Source organism: Aricia agestis, chromosome 16 (genome assembly GCF_905147365.1).
Source record: "Aricia agestis chromosome 16, ilAriAges1.1, whole genome shotgun sequence".
Lineage (NCBI taxonomy): Eukaryota > Metazoa > Arthropoda > Insecta > Lepidoptera > Lycaenidae > Aricia > Aricia agestis.
In genome coordinates, this window is record NC_056421.1 from 10093614 (window position 1) to 10115242 (window position 21629).

General features: G+C 40.5%; 1 protein-coding gene across 11 annotated transcripts in view; it reads right to left on the reverse strand.

Annotated features, from left to right (window-relative positions):
- The window catches only part of LOC121734854 (spectrin beta chain), a 78185-nt gene that overhangs the window by 2079 nt on the left and 54477 nt on the right, over positions 1-21629 (reverse strand). For 4 of the 11 annotated variants that reach the window (XM_042125485.1, XM_042125482.1, XM_042125483.1 and 1 more), the window contains exons 11-36: positions 21285-21424; positions 20834-20958; positions 20569-20699; positions 20042-20187; positions 19642-19765; positions 19112-19362; positions 18672-18831; positions 18133-18271; positions 17309-17490; positions 16676-16790; positions 15828-15952; positions 15280-15470; positions 13921-15083; positions 13353-13614; positions 12829-13033; positions 12196-12390; positions 11274-11453; positions 10662-10906; positions 10051-10274; positions 9502-9698; positions 7435-7567; positions 5833-5895; positions 4068-4163; positions 2735-2875; positions 914-1007; positions 301-480 (exon numbers count right to left, since the gene is read on the reverse strand). In XM_042125485.1, the coding sequence (XP_041981419.1) occupies positions 301-480; positions 914-1007; positions 2735-2875; positions 4068-4163; positions 5833-5895; positions 7435-7567; positions 9502-9698; positions 10051-10274; positions 10662-10906; positions 11274-11453; positions 12196-12390; positions 12829-13033; positions 13353-13614; positions 13921-15083; positions 15280-15470; positions 15828-15952; positions 16676-16790; positions 17309-17490; positions 18133-18271; positions 18672-18831; positions 19112-19362; positions 19642-19765; positions 20042-20187; positions 20569-20699; positions 20834-20958; positions 21285-21424 (5207 nt within the window). The remainder of the gene's footprint in view (positions 1-300; positions 481-913; positions 1008-2734; positions 2876-4067; positions 4164-5832; positions 5896-7434; positions 7568-9501; positions 9699-10050; positions 10275-10661; positions 10907-11273; positions 11454-12195; positions 12391-12828; positions 13034-13352; positions 13615-13920; positions 15084-15279; positions 15471-15827; positions 15953-16675; positions 16791-17308; positions 17491-18132; positions 18272-18671; positions 18832-19111; positions 19363-19641; positions 19766-20041; positions 20188-20568; positions 20700-20833; positions 20959-21284; positions 21425-21629) is intronic. The other 7 variants (XM_042125487.1, XM_042125488.1, XM_042125486.1 and 4 more) reach the window with 7 other exon arrangements.

Consider the following 21629-nt stretch of genomic DNA (forward strand, 5'->3'; position numbering starts at 1 on the left):
AATGTTAAGAAACTTACTTTTCTTAACATTATAATCCCGTTCGCTAAAATTACTACTAAACAGATTAACAGGCATGGTAACTAGGCCCTGACATAGGATACTTTTTATTCCGAAAAAATAGTGTTGCGTACACTTTTTTTTTTTCAAAAAAAGAAATGTAAGTACGTTTATTTTTGACACAATCTTAATCGGTGTTAAGCATAAAGCAACCCGAAACATAGGAAGAAAGACACGGAAAAAGGTAGTTAAAGTTTTCTCTCTCATCATTATCCCTATTAGAAGTGTATGAGCGAGACATACCTGACGCGGAAGACATGCTTCTTCTTGGTGTAGTTGGCGGCGACCTCTACGACGGCGCCGTTGAGGTCGAGCGGCGCTTCGCCCCGGTAGCCCTGCTCGGGCGCCGCGCGGTACGACTTTTGGTCCTTGTAGAACGACATGCGACCGTCGCGCGCGACCACGTACACTTTGTCCCACGATCTGGAGAAAATAAGAGGAAGTTTTATGCATTTTTTAAAAATAACGATGACGATAATCTTGCGAAATCGTTGTACTAGTTTTATTGCCTACCAATAATCAAGTTAAAAGGTTTTAATTAAAGCAAAAAAAGCTACAACTGACATTCAGTTAGTTTTATAATAAAATCTAACTCAATGTCAGTTAGAACTTTTTATTACAATATTGTATTGTTTATTCTTTTAAAAGAATGGCGCGTAGTTTTTATTCCGAACGTACAGTTTACCTGTGGACTATTTTACTGTCCTACTAGGCAGCTCTGGATTTATGTACAGGCAGTATAGGCCATGGCCTATGGGGGACAGCGTCCTATGGCGTCCTAGGGCGGCGGCAGAGTTCTTACAGAGTGTCGGCAAAATTAAATAATCGTTATAGTCGTTAAAGTGTAAAATATTACCTATTCGAGGCACGTTTAGCTGCGGATTCCCACTCGTGTTTGCGGACCAGCGTTCCCTCTACACCTTCATCTTCGCCCACCGGACTGGCGCCCTCTGTATTATAAAAAAAATATTAGCATAAATTCACAAAAACACTTAAAATACCTAGCAGCTACTATACTACAATATCATGATTGTTTTCATTCGCTAAAATCATTTAGATAACGTAGCATAAGAGATAATTATTCTTAGGCAGTTGACGGGCGCCTAGTCCATTTAGTCGGATTATGTCAATTCAATATTAGAGCTCGACAAGGATTTAAATGAACGTGGCGAGAAAAGGAACTAACGCTGCTATCATATAAAAACGTCTTACGTCATTTTTTGACAGTTCTCCTTTACCAGCAGCGCCCCGTCCGCGTTCATTTAAAGCCTTGGAGCACTTTAGTCGTAATCTATCGACTGAGTTTGACGTAACGCTACCAAGTTACACAGTTCCGCCATCTGCCTATGAATCAACTTCTCTGATACAACCATGATACAACTAACCTAAATTGTGATAGGTTTGATACTTAAAATGCAATATACGGGTACACTTTATTTATACAACAAAAAACATTTTAAAAATCATGCGCTCGACACAAAAACACAGTATAGCACACACAAAGCATACATCGCATTATGTTGGAATAAAGATTGCCTGCAAATAAGTTAACTAAGTAAGCTATTATTTACATGATATCTTTTTTATTGCATGGTAGTAAATACTAGCACAAGTATTCTAATTCTACGACTTCAAGAACGGGCTGTCAGAAATATCAAAGCACGCTAGCCCCGCCATTCAAACATTCCAAAATCGTGACCCCGGGCATCGTGCTTTGCGCTGCACCTAATAGTGAACAATATCGTGTAACAACGGTTCCCGCATTAAAGCACGAAAGTAAAGGTCGCAAGTCCCAAAAATGTTTTTTAATGATTACTTAAAAATTAAATACAATACTAAGATTTCCTTTAGCCGTAGCTTTAGCCATTACTTTATAAAGTGTGTGATTGTAGTAGTGCAAGTTATATTTTAATGATAGTAACTCAATAAGTGTAACAGATATTTGTTGAAAAGTCCAGGAAGATTCATAATTTCGAAAAATATAACTATCGAGTCAAAATAAGTGAATCATGTTTCCGCTAGGTAAATATCAGGTAAATATTGACAATTATTAAATAAATATCAATTTCATTTAAGTCAATCGTCTTCCGGGATCGTCATACTTATTAGAAAACACAGCAAAATTTTACAGCCCGCTCTTAATGCAATATCATTGCAATGTCGTTTTCTTGTTGAATTCTATCAATTCTATTGCCGATTTCTATCAAACAAATCATATTTGTTATATGATAATACTTTCTTGCTGTGTGATGAAACAACATGTAACATTTTAAGTAGAACTGGAGAAATCTTTATTCCAACTTAGTTTGTAAACACTACCATGATTTTGAAAATATGTGACAGGAATGTAGGTAAGCGATTAAATTAGATAAAAGGAAAATGATAAGAAAAGAATATTTACACCAATAAAAATAACACTTTAAGAATTTGCAAGGTTTTCTTTTATAGATATTCTTGTTACAAATATTTTGAAACTGAAAATAACATTATTTATTAGTGATATTCCAATAAAAAACTTTAAATTAAAATTTTAAATCCTTTTTGTCTTTCATTCAAATAGTTACCTTTCACGTATAAGAATTTTGATCCAGATTTTAATTAACAACGATTTTCATGTACAACGTATTATATTTTCTTGTGTTTGAGGTTTCCGTCCACATATTTCCAAAACCGTTACCTTCATCGTCGCTATGAGGGGAGCCCGTGAGGAGTTTCTTCGCGGTGCGCCAACGGAAGCTTCGGAACGGTGACTTGCTTCGGGACCTCGTCTTCAGCTTACCGGGTGACGGGGTGGCGGGGCTCGAGCTCGTACCGGCCACTAGTGGGGGAAAGTTGGAGGAAATTGGGGAGAAAAGGGAGGAAGTTGTGGTAAAGTGAAATAAGTGGTAAAGTTGAGGAAAATGTGTTTAGGCAGAGGTAGTTGTGGTAATTTAATAAAATTGAGGTGTAGGTAGTAGAAAGAATGTTGGAGGAATTTACGGTAGAGAGGAAGTAAAGCCGGACGATAAAAGATTGAGACAAGAATGAGTCGAAATGGAAATTTACAGTTGACAGATATTAACAATGTGCATATGGAGGTCGGAGGGAATGGAATAGGATGAGAAAAAAAAGAAAACGAATAATTCAAAGCAACATAAAAACAATATGGCGTCGCAGCAAAACAACAAAAGCGAACCATGCCTTATAGTAAAACATCTTAATTCTAAACATTTAACACACATGCTACTGGGACACTGCGCACTATTAGTGTACTAAACAACTGTTACTCTGTTACGTTATTAGGTTTAGAATAAACTGATTCAAAGTTTCTAAACATTCACTAACTTACTAAAAATATCTACACTGTGTGCACCGATGTTATAGTTACAAAATATTTTGACTGATATATTAGAAGTCTTTCAGACATGGACGATGATATTGAATAACTAACGCCTGTTACAACAATATAGATCGTTTCTCTTAGTTAGGAGAAAAGATTTTTATGATTGTAAGTGCTCAAAAGCACCGCCACGTGATCACAACCTTACAACTTTGAATCAGTTTATACTACCTTACTCATAAAAATATTTACGCAGCGAACATAATATAAGGTCTACTTGCCTTTCTTGGCATCATCGGAAAAGTCCTTTGGGGCCGTCCATTAATCACGTGATCTTTTTTTAGCATTTTTTTAAGATAAGGTTAAAAATACCCCTTTGGTGATTTTTGTCAAACCCTTTTAAGCCTCACATAATCAATGAACGAAAATTCCTTAACGAAAACTAACCAGGCCATTTAGTCAAGACTTAAATATCACTTCGTTATAGAATCGACCATCAAAATGTATGGAATTGACATAAGCGTTCGTTAATATGACGTTGACGTTTGACTTCTCTTATGTCAATTTCCATACATTTTGATCGGCGATACTATAAAGAAGCGATAATGTAAAGATCTTGGCTTACCCCCTTGAATAGTCATAAGCTGCGTAAACATCTTTATCAGTAAGTCTACAATACTACGGTACTCACTGGACATGCGTGCGGGTTTAGCCGGCGTCGGTTTGGTGCGAGGCGACTCGGTCGCGGGCGACGGCGACTCGCGACTCGGGGACGGGGCGGGGCTCGCTGCATGCACAACTACGTGCTAGTTACGTCTATCTACGTGCGTACGCACTCATGCCAGGTTAGCATATCATGCTACGTTTACTTGTGTAGTGAATATTGACGTTAATAGCGTTAACAATTTTGGCACATCTATTTTATCAAAAAAGATATTCATTAAAGTCTTTTTCATCGAAAAGTTTTTGGTAATGGTCAAGAACAATTTTCACTACACACAACACTGACAATACAACGTGCTAACATCAAATTCAACTAAAATTAGTAGCTACTAACTAAAAACTAACCTACCTAACATACTACTCTCACGACAACGAGATTAAACGTCTATTTCTAAAACACGGATTATGTAAAAGCTAATGTAAAGTATATAAGCCTGGAGTATAATATATGAAAGCAAAAGTTAAGCCATGCGTATATAAAGCAATATATTAGGCGAGTGGTAGAAAGCTTTACCTACCTTGAGTAGAATACACAACGGAAATTGAAAACACTACACTAATACATTGCAGACGTGTATAGTATATACAATATACATTTTGTGTATATAGAATTGAAAAGTATCAAACCATCACCTTGCGTAACATCGGTAACAATTATGAGACGACAATAAGATATTTTGAATTTTAATAGCATCAGGTTTTTGTAGCGCATGTAAATAGCATATTTAACGCATTTTAGTTCCAGCGGACTCGACGGCTTTGTATGGTTTGGTAAATGGAATTAAGTATATTTTGTGCTTTTAATCCACTGCTTATGTATAGTTTTTGTTTTGCAAAAAACAACTATACTGTCATTCCAAAAAAAAAGATACTTATGATGATTCTTTTACTTTTGATTTGACAGTTTATAAGCATGATAGAAAGTATTATAAGTAGATTATAAGCCTAAATACACTTATTTGATTCATCCAAACCTCATATTTTAAACGTTACTTTTTGGTTATGGTGTTAGGCTGATAAAAATGTTTGTCAATTTTTTTAATGATAATTTCCCAAAACCTGATGATATTATGATACGAAGAACACATGATAATGACGATTCATATGAACATATAAAGCGTGAATTAGACGAGGCATATTATATCAGTGTAAAGCCTGCTTTATACTTCAGAGAACAGACCTTCACAAGATTGTCAGTTGTCACCTTCACACTTATTCGAAATGACAGAGACAAAGTGTGTGAAATTATCTGTGCTCTTTGACTGAAAAACAGGCCTACATATAAATATAGTGCATTTTACCACTGTAGTTGTATGTATGATGACTGTGCATATATTTTGTAATACATAAATAACGACATAGAATCCATCACCTACGTAAGAAAATTTAGAGAGTGCAATACTGAAAATAGTGTTTGAAGACTAAGTCTAGAATCTAGTAATCTAGCCCAATCCTGTCTACCCCGCGTGGCTAGTTAGAGCGCAGTGGTACCCGACTGTATGACAGGGCTTCTCAACCTGGGGTGAATATGAAATTTTTCTAAAAAAGATTTAAGTATATGGACCAATTGTACCCATGTGAGTAAAGGAAATGTCCATTGAATACACCTATAATGGAAAGTGCTTTTTCGAAGTTTTTAAAACCTTGGAAAGGTATGAGAAAGGTTGGAAAGCCCTGTCTTCGGCACATGCGTGATGCCGGGTAACGTACATAGGTATAAGCGCTCCGGTTACCTGGCTGCGAATGCGGTCGGTCCTGGGCCTTCTCGGCCGCTTTAGTGGACGTTCTCCTTACGACTACGCGAGTGCATGTGTGGACAACACATCGGTAAGTAACGTCACGACGCTCGGCACACAAACGAATGTCGACTCTATGTACACGGGCATTAGGATGCGATTCCTTCGAAGCTGAGCCTAGCTACAACTGGTTTAAGAACCAATAGAATCGTTACGTTTGGCTAGCCTCGCTCAACGAAGAAATTCTATTGGATCTTAAAAACAACAGCTTAGCTCAGCTTCGGTGGAAACGTATCCTTAGTCGCTTGTGCATCGAGCCAAATGGCCAAACGTATTCAACTATATGTTTATAGGGATAAAGTTGAATATCGTTTAGTAGACACGAGTGCCAAGCGAGTTTCAACGTTGTTTACACGTGTACACAGTCGACTATCGTTTGTGAACCGAGCAAGCGATAATAAGGAGTAATCGACATGTAAAGCGGCAAGCGATGCCGTAAGACTAGGCGCTATCGCAGTGCGAACGTGCTAAGTCTTTTTTTTTTTTAAACCTTATTATTTTCTGTACTGGTAACACTAGAGTTCAAAATGTTAAAATAGCAGGCAACATTCACCAGTTAATCGGTGAAATTAGTGGAAATATTATTTGTATTATCGAAAGGTTCGTTTTGTGCTAGATCTCATGCGTGCTCGATGCAGTCTGTGGTTCCAAGTGGGGGGTTAAAATTTTGAAAAAGTCCGCTATTTCTCATTCGAAACTGTCTATATTTTTTTTAAACGTTTTTACAGTAGAATTCTTCTAAAATAAGATATTATTTCGACAATATCTCAATGTAGTTTTATTAACCCATCAATCTTAAGCAGCAGCCGGCTGCCGCATAACAATTGAAAATCTATTGTGTCTGCGATTCCCACGGTGGAGGTGCTACAATAATGATTATTATTGTATCTTATTTTAGAAGCTTTTAAATATAATTTACTACAACAACGAATCAAGACATTTTCAAGTTACCATCATTTTAAAATAATTATCATATTTTCTAACTATTTATTTATTATTCTAAATTCAGCGTTGATTCGTTATTGATAAAATTATTAAAATTGTTCAGATAAAAGTTTCGAGCATCGGTTCGTATAGTAGATTATTTAATATAAGTATAAATCTATTACTCAGTAAAAAGATGATTAAAATTCTGGCCCATCTCGTGAGACAAAATATGACCGGTTTGTATTTTAAACCTTGACTTTACTTTATTGAAAAAAAAAGTTATAATCACAAAAACAATGTCAGTATTTCTACCGTCCTGTTTTGTCTTACGACTACAAAAACGGGCGCAGTTTAGGGGCTCATTCGGGGTGAAATTAAAAAATTTGTATTAAAAGCCACTATCTGTTAAAGATTTCAAAGGGTCGAAACGCCTAGTACGTATTCTTAAAAACCTCATAGGAGGCACATCAAAGACCTCATGGAGGTCTCCGAGACCTCATACGTGGTCTCCAAGCCCTCATACGTGGTCTCCGAGATCTCAATGTGGTCTCCAAAACCTCATACGTGGTCTCCAAGATCTCATAAGAGATCTCCAAGACCTAGGTCTCATACCTTGCGGTTGCGGTTCGGGTTCCGCCGTATCTGTGGCGTCGCGAGCGGCAGCCTCGGCCGCTTCTCTTTCGAGACGTTCACGCTCTGCCGCCTCAGCTGCTTCCTGTCGTCGCTTCATCTCTTTCACTTCGAACTGGAATTGTGAGATAGAAGATTTTAGATTGTTGATGGTTGTAAATGTATGTAGCTGTAGCGTGAGCGTGAGGCGTTAGTTACATGTTTATCGAAACCAAATTATTTTGTACGCAGATCTATAAGGTAACTCAATCATTTTGGGTGTATATTTATTTATTTATTATTCGGAACAACAACAGCCATCATTCTTATATCACTAACACTTGTATAGCTAATTTTATTCTGTAAACTATTACAAAATTATATTTTTGTAATTTTATAATCTTATTTGTCTTTATTTTATTTTAGCTATGCTCTTGTCCATTCAAATATTTCTAAAGCTGTTGTTGTAAAATAAATTTACAATTTTTATTTAAATACCAATATACTTACATTAAGTTTCATAGACTTAAAATACACCTCCAAAATATTCTAGGAAATCATAAAAACAATAAATAACGCATTAATCAAAGCGGCGTGCACAAACAAGCCTCATGCAATAACCAACCCTCACTTACAAACTCATTGGCGTCAAATTCAAATACCAGACTAGGAGTCTGAGAGGAGGAAGGAGTCAAAGGAATGTTTCCATCATTACTCTCTACAGCACTAGCCCTTCTTCCCTTATCTGACGACATTCTTCTCGACAATCGTCTAATTTTCGACAAAAATCCTGACTTGGAATTGTCCGTATTGTCGAAGAAAACTGAACCATTTTTGGATTGAGGAGATAAGGGACTGCTTGATACAGACGCAGTGTTTCTACTTGACCAAAGAAACGAATCGTTTTTCGGCGAATTGACTTGTAAGTCCAAGGGTTTAGGTCTATTTTCGTGTATTTCGGCTGTTGTGGATTGTTTTGGTGAATGATCTGAGGGTGGGGGTATAAAGGTAAAGTAGGAATCGTCAGGTTTGTCCCACGGTTGTACGGGAGGCCATAGTTTCGCCGCTTTCAGTTCAAGCTACATAAGAAACCAATCACCACATTAGTGCAAAAAAAAAAACAAACAAAATAACAAGACAAGTGCAATTTAAAGTGCAACATAAAAAAGAAATTAGAAGTTTCAGTAGAAAAATTTATATTGTATTGCATTTAATTATACAACTATCATCTTGAATTCATGCTTTTTGTGCTACCAACTACCAAGCCTGGGGCTAAGACAAGAATCAATGTCAAACGATAACAAAGTTCCTAACTAATATTTCAATATATTTTTGAACTTTCGTTTTGGCGCATTCAATAATTGGATGCGTCAACGACCGCAACGCCAACATTGTCATTTTTGTTCAGTTGCAGTGTCTTTCAGCTTCTTGTAACATGTGCGACGAGAACATTTTACTGGGTGGAACATATCTATATAAATAAAACTCAAAGGTGACTGACTAATTGACATAGTGATCTATCAACGCACAGCCCAAACCACTGGACGGATTGGGTTGAAATTTGGCATGCAGGTAGATGTTATAACGTAGGCATCCGCTAAGAAAGGATTTTGATAAATTCCAACCCCAAGGGGTTCAAATAGGGGATGAAAGTTTGTATATAATAATGCTTCTTAACGCGAGCGAAGCCGCGGGCAAAAGCTCGTTTGGTCATAAAAAATTCCAAAAAAAAGAACAAAGCTTAAGTTTTGGTTACGGTCAGACCGCATGCGTCGCTGGCATACCTCACGTGCGCTGTTGACTGCGCTATAATGCATACCCTTGATGAACAAAAAAAGGCACAGTGTGGATATAGCTATTGCAGCATCATAGATTTTTAACTTAACATTCAACAGACATGTGGGTTTTCTTGTCTTAGCCCCTATACATATCTTACCCCACCATACATGTAAACATCTTCCAAGTAAACATATAACCTCCTCCTTTTTGGAAGTCGGTTAAAAATTTGTCATACTCAAGAACAAAATCTTCCATTTTACGCATTATCCCCACCACACAAGCAACACATACCGTGGTGAGCCTCTGGAGCGCGCTGAACCTGTCCTCCTGCGCTGCCGCCGACTTCTCAAAGGCCTCGTGCTTCTTGATAAGGCTTTCAACCTCGTCGATAGTGTGTCCGAGCTCCTGAGACATTAGGTACGGTTCCTGGGCGATCAGCCACGCTTCAGCCACCGCCGCGTCGCGAGCGAACTGGTACACTTCCAGAACTATAGGAGGAAACGAAAGTGTTAGCTAATCGCACGTAAGTGTTTAGTAGACTGGTATACTCTCAGAACTGTGAGAGAGTGGTACTAAAGTATTACAGTTTCAGAATTATTAGTAAAGTGATTTTTTTATGATTTTATGATTCCGACCGCATGACGCGGCACAAAACTTCACAGTAACACATTTTTTAATGAAGTTTTGCATAAAAAAATACAAAGTAAGTTTGTCTTTACAGGTAAGAAATTATGCCGTATGTGTTTCTGGAATATAGGAAACGTCACATAACAAGGACAACAGCAGACCTTGAATAGGCTCGCTAGCAGCTTATATACATCTACAATATGATATACTCACTGAGCTGCAGGTTCTCCCAGCGCTCCTCCCACCGTCTGAGCAGTGCGTTCCTCTGGTTGGTGAGCGACTGCAGCTTGTCCTTGATGTCGGGTGACGCGTAGTGCTGTCTCGCTAGCAGCTCTCGACCCAGACCGATGCAAGCTGTGAAGTTGTCCTCGCGAGTCTCGATCTCGGCCTTGAGGGATTGGTGGTTGTTCATGAGGAGCTCCACGCCGCTCACGTCTCTGTAATGCAAAATGTCGGGAAATATGACAATAGTAACCAATAAAAGTAGGTTTAATTATTTTTAATTTTAAAACGGAAAGCAATATGGCAATAGTTAATAGAACATTATGATAATTATTATCTTTAGCTGTTGGAAGACTTCTAAGCGGGGTTTTTATAAGCCTACCTATTAAAAAGAAGAATCATGTAGCCCATATAGATCTTCTTCTTTGTAGCAGGAAAGTCTTTAATCACTATGTTTAACTGCTGTATATGGTCTACACAACTCGGTTACGAGTTGAAGACATTAAGGGCCTGTTTCACTTTCTGATAAAGTGCCGAATAGGCTATTCACAACTTTTTTGACAGATTCTCCATACTTTATCTATCAAGCAAGTAATACACACCTGGGTTTCTCGCCGGTGTTCATGGAGCGCACTACGTCGTCCATCCACAGCGTGAGGTTGCGGACCTGGTTGAGGAAGCGGTACAGGTCGTCCGCGTCCTCGAGGCGGGTGCGTCGCGCGGCGCACGCGGCCTGTAGCGCCGCCCATGCGTCCGCCACCTCGGCAGCACGACGCGTGATCTCCGCCGCCTTGTCGCCCGCGTACGACGCGCCGAGGCGGTTGCATTCCGCGCCTATGGACTCCACCTAAAAAATGGGTGTTTAGAATGTTTTTAAGTGTGATTGAGTCGAGATGTATGTATCACCAATGACTGGAAACAACCTGGATCTGACAACTAAGCGCATTAAAATAAGTCATAGAGTAAAATAAATTAGCCAAAATTGCTGTATGTCTGTGTGCTGGTCAACACCTGTACAACACAAGCTACCTAGGATCAGTTGCAATCACGCAAGGTGCGTTTCTGTAAATGTTAACGTCAGTTCATGAGTTCCTAGTTCCTACTGAACACGTGTATCATTATATCATATCACCTCACTATTATTTAGTAATAATTATTATCAGTATATCTCAGTCTTCAAACCCCCAACCCAGAGCAGTCTGTCTGGAATGTACCTGCTGGTGCAATGTAGTAAGGTCCTGCGTGAAGTTGTGGTGTTTGCGTTGTAACGCGCCGACGCTGATCGCGTCGCGGCCGAGTTCGTCGCTGACGCCACGCGCCTTCTCGTTGACGCGTTGCAGCGTGTCCTTGCAGTCGTGGAAGTATTTGTGCAGCTCGCGCGACGCAGCTAACATCTAAAGAACAAATGACACAATATGAACTCTTACTCACACTAACACCGCTTTTTTTAAAGTAACTTTCACACTGTTGTACTTGTTCGGGATTCGGGAAGAAATACATGGACAAACATAGACACATAAGTCATAACGCATAGACAGACACAATGTCTATGTGTTAGTTCGCACCCAATTTTAATGAAATTCGAGAATATTATGGTGATTACTTTCAAGTCTTGGAAAAATATACAACATAATATTATATATAGTCTATCAAAAAAGGGAAGAAATTAAAGAGTGGCAACATCGTAGTGTCATCCCTTTTTTCTAGATTGATTTGAAAGGGACGACACTAAGATGTTGCCACTTTTTAATTTCTTCACTTTTTTGACAGACTATAGTTTATGTCACGTCAAAAGATGATCCCTCATGATTTACGAGTTACAGCGTAAAGCTGAGATGTGTTGCGAGAAGTGTGTTTTTAAGATCCAATAGAATCGCTGCTCTGAGCGAGGTCACGTCAATGAAGCGATTCTATTAGTTCTTAAAAAACATATTCCTCGCAACACATACATGGTGGAAATGCAGCCTAACGAAGTTACAGGCAATAAGTTCAGTGACGGGCTCTCGTTATCATTCTTTATCACTCTCTCGTATCTCCGTCTCACTCAAGCTTAATCAAATTTTACTGATACGCCTCATGGTTTGTCTCTCTTTCTCTTCCTAGATCTCTGCCTCTCTGTCTCACTCACACTCATACCTGTGTCCTTGTCTCGATGAGCTCGAGCAGGTCCTGCCAGGTCTCCTTGAGTCCCTCCTTCCACTGCGCGATGGTGGCGTTGTCTGAGTGGCCCATGGCTATCATCTGGTCGGCGATACGCTCCGCCGTGGCCACGCGCTCCGAGCCCACGGCTTGCGTCTCGCGCGCGAACTCCTTGAAGCGCTCCCAGAGAAGCTGCGAGGAAAAGGAAAGTTCATATAAAACTTGAATGGTTTTTTGAAATATAAAAATTCATATAGAATATTTTGCGATTGCGACAAATATGTGCCTAACAAATCTATCACTTCACAGACTTCTAAGTTCGTAAGTTCGTCATGACTAACGATAACACAATATAGATTAGAAACTAAAACCACCACTACTCGAAGAAAAGCAAAGGCAAGTTCTTCGTCAATACGAAATTAATGATTTCGTATTGACGAAGAACTTTCCTTTGCTTTTCTTCACACACTAGGCTGCCATCGTACTTGGTTCAAAAAGTGGGATTTCACAAAACGCGTTGCAAGATGATAATGCGCTCACGAAGCCCATGTGATTTTGATTCCTCACTTCGTTATTGAACCGAATATAAGCTACCTAAAGTAAGGTGTTAAACCAGTTGCCAGTACTCACAGTGACATGGTCGTAGTCCTGGCCCAGCTCCTGGCTGGAGGCGACGAGCTCGCGCTCGGTGATCCACTGCTCCAGGTCGTCGACTTCACGCGACAGCTGGAATAGTCTCTGCGACTCGTCCAGCTTGGCGCGCCGCTCGCCCGCCAGGTCTTTAAGACCTGCATAGAGTTTGTCCACCTGCGACTGCTTCACTGAGATCTGTTCACTGTAGATGAAATAAAAATTATATGATTTGATGTTGAAAATCGTTTACTAAATAACATTTGGAGTTATGTAAAAACTACTTAAATGCTTGTTTTACTCCCTAACCCTCTTTTAAAAAATTCGCAAATATACACAAAAAATGGTTTCAAATGTATATATTTTTCCTTCAATGTCTTGTATATTTTAGTTTGTTTGTTGTTATCTATAATATATATTTCTCTTGTATTCTTTTAACTCCCCAAATGACAGGTCCCATCTAGTTTAAGTTCCATTAAATTTTAATATTCTTTAATTGTAATTTCTTTATTTATATCAATTACCTAAGTGGATGTTCCTCGCTGGTAAGCTGTCTGACCGTCTCGCCGAGCTGGCGGATAGTCTGGGCGTAATCGTCGACCGCTTGCTCCAGAATTTCGTGTTTCTTCATCAGATTCTGCGTGGAGATCTCGTCCTTGCCTCTGTCTTCTACCATCATGTACAACTCCTGTTCGCTCATCCACGCCTCTGCCTCGTTGGCGTCAAACAGGTACTGCTGCGCTTTCTCCCATTGAGCCAGATTGCTCTTGCGTTGGTCAATGGCATCTAGAGGTAAAGGAATGTGTTTAATATTGGTACTTGTTGACATAGCTCAAAAGTAAATCATTAAATTGTAGGTTAAACAATAAATTTTAACCGACGTCGAAGGTCATAATATAATTATTTTGTATTAGTACTGATTTTGTTTGTAATGGTAAGTTGTTTGGGTAAGATTAAATTGCATCTTAACAACGTATATAAAGATAAAGAAATATCTTCATCAGTTATTAACTTGTTGTTTTATGAAGAAAATATTTTCCAAAAACTTTCAAATGTTGTAAACTTGCGTACATATGCGATGTTGTTATTTACCTTTAAGTTCTCGCCACCTTGCGGATAGCTCGTCAATGAGGTTCTTGAATTCGGGTGTGTCTTCGTGGCCCTCGTCAATCAACTTCTGGCCGTTGGAGATGACAGTCAGGATCCTCGGCTCGTGGTTATCAGTCTCGGTCTTGAGGGACTGGTTCTTCTTCTGCAGCATCTGGACGTTGAAGAGCGAGTTGCCGTACTCCTGGCTGGTAGCCAGGGGCATCTTCTCGTGAATCCATAGCTTCTCATCCTCGACGTCGCGACGGAATTGGAACGCCTCCTTCTTCTTGGCGAGCTGGCGCTGCCGCTCCAGCAGCGGCGCCTTGAGCTGCTCGAAGCGCTGCTCGACCGTCTTCTTCTTCTCCTTGATCTCGTCCATCTTGTCGGGCACGGTCTTCTGCAGGTACTCCGCTTGGGTCTCTAGCTCGGTGACCTGCTTGGCCTTCACCGCCATCTGGGTCTCGATCATCTGCTGCTTCTGCATGAGGATGTTGACGGAGGCGAGGTCGGTGCCGGTGTCGGTGTTCTCGATCTGCTTCTCCAGCTCGTTCATCCAGCTGTCGATGTCGTCGACGGTCTGGTGCAGGAGCACCTCGCGGTTGGCGTCGAAGAGGCGCTCGCCCTTCTCCTTGGTGGTGGTCTGGAGGTTCTCGAACTGGTCCTGGAGCTCGTGCATCTTGGGCGAGATGATCTCGACGAACTCGGGCTTCTGCTTCATGAGTTCCTCGGCCGCGTTCTGGACGGCGAAGAGGCGCTCCTTGTTGGCAGCGATCTCGGCCTCGAAGGCCTGGTGGCGCGTCCACTTGGAGTGGATGGTCTTGGCGGAGCGGTAGGTGTCGTCCTGGGCCGTGACGTTCTTCTCCTGCACCCACTCGCCGAGCTCGTTGCAGTCCTGCAGGAACTGGTGCAGCTGGAGCTGGTCCTGAAGCTTTTCCATCTGCTGGAGCGCCTTCTCCTTGTTGGCGTCGCGGCGGCCGCGGATGCTCTCGGCCTTGCGCTGGATCTTGTCGGCGTCGAAGTGCCTCTCCTCGACCAGGCGGTTGGCGAACTGCACCACCGAGTTGATCTTGTCGTCGTTGGCCTCCATGGTCGTGAGGAACGCCTCGTGCTCCTTGATAAGGTTCTCGGCTTGCTCGAGGTTCGTTGGCGGCTCGGTCTTGGCGAGTCTGAAAGAGAAAAGTGATTAGAATTCATTTATAACAAGTGAAATGTATAATCAATAAGCCAGCTTTATTAACACTGTGTACACGGACATTATAGTTACATAATATTTTGCCCACATCAGATATTTTAGAAATTGGCTTGACAAACAACATTGTATATGGTATTTTTTTTAATAAGTGTGTATGTACGTCAGTATACCTGTGCTCCTGGTGAGCCAGCAGCACCTCGGCCTGTCTCGCGTCACGCTGCAGCAGCTGCAGCTCGAGGCTCTGTGTGAGCAGCTGCTGGCGGTTCTCCCACATCTGCTGCAGCTCGGCCCAGCCCTCGCGCAGTGCCTTCAGCCGCTCGCGCAAGAACATGTACTGCGGGTCGTCCTGGGTGGACGGCTCCTGAGGAAACAAATAATTTTTGAAGTCTCGAAAAAACGAAAAACACTTTATTACCAACATTTTTGCATGAAGATAACATTATAGATTAAGTAATAACCTATGACAATTCAAAATATAAAGTCAAGCGAAGCGCACATGGTCGCTTTGAAGTTAATTTTCTTGCAGCATTTTGTCGGGCCTGAGCCTTAGATTTTATGTCCCTAACTAATAAACCTACAATGCTTTATTTACAAACAGCTTAATATATCCCTAGGTATATATTATACTTTATAATGTTATATTACTAATCCTATCATGTTTCTACAGACTGGTACTGGACTGGCCAACCCATTATCTCGTAAATGACAAGAAACTTACGGCAGTGATCTTCTCTCCGTACTCCATCATCTTGGCATACTCGTCCTTGTAGTTGTCTATCTCCTCCTTGATAGTCTGGTGCTGAGACAGTAGCTTCTCCGCTTCGGGCAGACTCGCAGGAATATCTTCAAATAACAAAACTCTTAATTATTTTAACGGAACAAGAACTAAAGATTTCCTATTCAATTAATTTGTTAACTTTATGGAATCTTATCAATTATATTATTGTATAAAATTCTTTAGTCACAGTGTTTGTTAAAGAAGTCTCCCAAAACGGCTGACCGATTTTGTTATAGTTTCCAGATAGGGTTGCCATCCGTCCGGATTTCCCCGGATTTGTCCTAGTTTGAAGGGCGTCCGACCGGGTTTTTGAAAAGTGTCCGGTTAAAATCCAGACACTTTTGATCAGAGAAATTTAACTTTTAAGTCATGCAGCAATAAACGAAAGATAAAAACTCGCTAAGTATACACACGGACTTGAGTTAGTCAGATTTTTACAAATTCTTGTTGGAAAAGCAAAACTGGCAAGACATTATCGTAAATACTGTTTAAGAGGTGTCCGGGGAAATAACCACATTTCGGCCAAATGTCCGGGAATTTTGTCGTGCCTGACTGGCGAAGGGAATTTGGGTGATGGTAACCCTATTTCCAGATCAATTTTCAGAGATCGGTGTAGTTTTTATTGTTCGTAGGATCGGGGTAAGATACGACATACGTTCATGACAAAAAGCATGAACCCAAACTGTATATTGTCGAACTGTGTTTATTGGATCAGCTAGTAATTTATAACATTTAACCCATCTACCACTCTCAAATCAAGACAAATCCCTCTACGCTGATTTACATACCTTCGGAAGCGACGTCGGTCTGCGTCTTGGTGAGCCAGGCTTGGAAGTGGTCCACGGAGCGCAGGAACCGGTGCAGGTCACCGGCCTCCTCCAGCTTAGCATCGCGCTCTTTGAGCTGAAAATATATAAGTTAGGTTGGAGTGAACATGAATAAGTATAAATAAAGCCAAGCGGTGGCAATTATATGCCACTTTCTGAGTTATTAAAATGAACTCATTACTAAAGAGTAATGACGAATGATTTTGGTGATCTTTGTATGATTTTGTGTGATATGTTGTTTCACTGTGGCATTTAGTGTAATACCAGGTGCTAGTGATGCTACTATGTAAAAAGATTTGTAAGATTGTCAATTGGCTGCTTTTTCGGGATTTTAACATTTGATTTTGGAGTAAAAGTTTTGCTTCTTTAGCAACATTCATAGAACTGTTGCGTATAATATTAGAATACCATACAAATATCGTCTGAAGGGTTATATCCCGATTAAAATTTGATATTATATTAATTGTCTCAGTGACCCGATTTTAATTTGATAACGTAATTTAAAAGAATAAAAAAATATATAGTGAAAATATGATAGGCGAAGTGAGGTGTTTACGCTTATTTTAATTTAGAAAGTATATTTTATTCACTCACCATATGAGTAAGCTGTTCCCAGTTATCCGTGATGGTGTGTATGCGCTCGCGGATGAGTCTCGCCTCGTCTGGGTGCTCGTTTTCGATGGCGCTCGCCTCCGCCTCGAGCGACGAGATGCGCGCCTGTATCGCGGCTAGATCCCGCTCCATGCCGGATAGACGACGTTGGAGTGTCATAACACCTGTAAAAAAAATCTGTAATACAAATTGTTTCACGTGATTCACGCTTAAGCCACACCCTCCCAAAATTGGCGTTGGAGAACCAACCCCTATACCTAGATAGGTAAAGGGGCGTGGCTTATGCGTGAATCACAATACTGCCACTGCATCTGGACTGGACGTTTGAAAGGTTTGAAGATCAGGTAATACTTGATAAGCTTGCAAAGCGAAATAAGTATACATATGGACACATTCGTCTCAGTAACCACTCCAACAACAGTTAAGTTTCGATTCCATTACGAGACCACACTTGCCTTACTTATAAGGCTAACAAAGCTTCTTAACAACCAATTAATTATTTGAAATATGAGAATTAAGCCCTTCCATTGGAAGGAAATGTGTAGGTGAATATCAACACCCGGCAAGTCACACCCATACTCGAAACTGAACTCTTGTCGATTTTATTGAATTTTGTGAGAAAAATGGAACAACGCAGTATATACAAATTAGTGTGGTGAATCCTGAAAGAGAAAAGATGTCCGTGTCAAAAGTTAAAAAAAAAAATGCCGAGAATAAAGTTAAAAAAAAAATATTTCTCTCATTTGCTAAGTTTCGCTTATGGTGGACATACCGGGATTTGATGTGCCTACACAAATAATCCCTACCGTTGAGATCCATCTCCAAGTTGTCCGTCTGCTGCAGGATACGTTTCTTGTCCTCGATCCAGGACACGGTCTCGCGACACTCAATGTGGAATGTCTGGACGCCCTGGGCGGACTTCAGCTCGTCCTTCTTCGCCTCGGCCTGGAGAAAAAAAAACATTAAAAATCAACTTCAGAACAGATGATCACACCAACTATAAATTCATGTGGACTGAGTTAATATACGGGAGCTGTCTAAATTTTAGTGTATATTTTCATTTGGAAGTAAATCCCATATTTTACCTATTGTCAGAGTTGAATCTACATATTCACTGCAGACTTTTATGAATCGTAATTTAACCACATTCTTAAGCTCCATATCTTAATAAAATTATACCTTCAATCACTTTAAGGTTAAGCCCCTCTATTTCACTCTGGTAGAGCGATTACGTGTCTTGGGACAGGTAAACCACCGGCGTTTGACAGCATACATTGTGCAATATCTGCTGTCAAATTCCACTTACAGTTCCCTACGAAATATCAGGCTGGCCCATTCGTCTTACCTTCTCTCGCAGCGTGCTCCAGGCGGAGTTGAGTGCGGCCTGACGCTCCTGAATGGCGGGCGCCTGCGGATGTTCCACATGAATCAGCTGGCGAGCCAACTGGTTGACGACGGCCACGCGCGACGCGTTAGCGTTCATCTCCTTGTCGAAACCGTCGTATCTGTAACAAAGATGGTGTTATATAGCTGATCGGCGTTATTATGTAAAGTGTAAAGTTATTATGTAAACTATAACCTCCAACATCAATGAATATAGACAAACGAGAGGATAACCGCAACTTCGTTGCGCCAACATTCGTTTACGGCTACATTTCAACAGAATAAAATCTATCCTATGTCGTTTTCCATTAATCAAAATGTATTTAGCTGTTTAAGTGTGGGGATATAAGAGACATACAGACGCGCATTTATAACCATTGATTACAGCATAATATAACAAACCTGTGTTTCATAATCTCAACATCGTCGATGTCCTTCGGTGTTGTCATGGTGTCCAACATGCGGTCCTTCTCCTGTATCCATTGATCGGCAGCATCAGCCTCAGCCAACAGCTTGTGTAGGGACAGGGCATCTAGCAGACGCTGCTTGCGGAGTCTAGCCAGCTCGCCGAGCTCGGCTAAGCGCGCGTCCATAGCACCGAGGCGTGACGTCACTTCTGTCGAGCCCGCGTCTTCGGGACTGAGCGCGCTCGCCTAACGATAAATAGATATTTAAGCCATACACGTTTTTTAGTAGGGTTACCTTAAAATAAAAGGCATAATAGGTCTATGTTCAGGACTTTTTGAGTGTCACAAAAGTTTCACTACCTCATATTATATTTTTATTAATCTTCTCTCTCTTTAATAAATTAGGATTTAAGGGTACGTTCCCTGTTTGTGAGTTAACAAGTTCCATGTCCAAAATTATGTATGCCTAATGCCTATATTTAAATTCATATCAGCCATTTTAAACTTTATTCTTATAAACTTTACCTGTTGTTTGAGCTGCTGGATAACGTTGGCGTAGTGTTTCAGCTCGTCGGTCACATCCTTGTGTTTCTTCAGCAGACTCTGTACTTGGGCTTCGTCCACACCTGTATCTTCTGAAGATACCAGTCTGTGAACGAAGTTTTATGGTTAGTATAACTTGAATGTGTGTTTTATTAGAAGTATATTTTTTTCTAATATGGACAGTGTTTTAACATTCAAACAATCATAATATTATAGAATTAACTGTAGATGAAATTAAATGAAAGTTCGTTCAACAGTAAACGGCTAATAAACAAAGTCCTTTTAGTATCATTAACTCGTCTGCGAGTACAAGTAAAGACGATAGGCCAACCCATTATTTTCCACATGCTTCGCTTAACTATAAATTAACTAATTCTCTCACCTGAGCGTGTCTAACATCCATGCGTCGATGTCATCGGCATCCGCGAACAGTTGGTGGTAACGCACGGCCGCGTCCAAACGGTCCTTGCGTAGAGAGACCACGTCTAGTAGATGGTTCCATTGGGATAGGATGTCACGGAGACGCTCCTGTAAACAGTTTAGTCAGTTCTTTCAAGTTACCCTCATTGTATTTGTTACCGTAAAATTGTAAATACCGGGATATAGATTGTAATGTAACTTCCTAGGTGCTAGATTAGCGAGTAACTAGCTATCCGCAAAATGACCATGTTCTAGTTTGTCTCGCTAGCTGAATTATTATCAAACGGTTTTCAGTTTTATGGTAACCGTCATTATATAACGAGACAACAGATGGGATAATTCTCTATTCCTAAACTTGCGTTTTGTATACGTAACTAGCATGTTATGTTAATAACATCATTCATATACAGACGTAAGCATCATACATATTTCGCGGCGACAGTGTTCTATCCCTGTCTCACGTAAGGTGCGAGACAGAGACGCACATACCTGAATACGATCAGCCCCGAAGTGTCCCTGCGAGATGAGCTCGTCGCCGACGGCGGCCACACTCATCAGCTGCACCTCGTGCGCCTGTACGTCCGCCTCCAGAGCCTTGTGCTTCGAGATCAGCAGATACACTGTGAAAAGAAACATCATGAAGGGCACATTCATAATAAATCAAATTCAGAAGGACAAGCTATTTGCAGTTAGAGATAACAGAAATAGTTTGTTTACATCTAACTAGAACGAAATTTTGACAACAATGACTCACCGGTAGTGAGATCGTGTCCGATATCGTCGACAGATACGATCTGCTCCTTCTCCTTGATCCAGTTCTCCTCGTCCGCCATGTCCCAGTAGAACTGCCATAGCTTGCGGCTGTCCTCCAGACGCTTTCTATACGATAACATGTCAATGTAGTTATAAAATTACAATAAAATATGTCAATGAATTTAAATAAATATTTACATTTTTTAAATATAAAATCATGTTAATTAATGCTGATAGGCTAATTAAAATTATTATTTAGTATAAAACAAAAAGGCCCAAAGTTAAACGCACGATTAAACGTAATTTGCGTATGCGTACGCTCAACACACACGCTGAACATACACACAACAACGTCATTGCATGTAAGATTCATATACGTCCACGGATGCAATAAAAAATAACAGCAAAAAATACTTTATAAAAGTTGCGCACACACGCACGCTTGCACGTACCTGCGTTCCACAGCAAGATGTACGAGCTCGGCGTACGCGTTCTCCAGCTGCTGTATACGCTCGACGGTGACGGCGGGGTCGCACGGCCGGTACCCGCCCTCCTCTTGTTCGAGGAATCTCTGAGATTGACCGACGACAACCTAAGGAAGACGACAGTTGGGTAAACAATTACGTAACATAACAGAGCAGTTATATATCTTAACTTACAAGTACTGTAGCTTTCGACTAACAAAATAAAAAGTAAAAAACCCTATAATATACCCTATATCTAAGAGTTTTTTACTTAGTATAGGTTTTTTTACTTCGATGGCTAAAGTTAGCTGGATTTCTGTCCATTTAATAAAG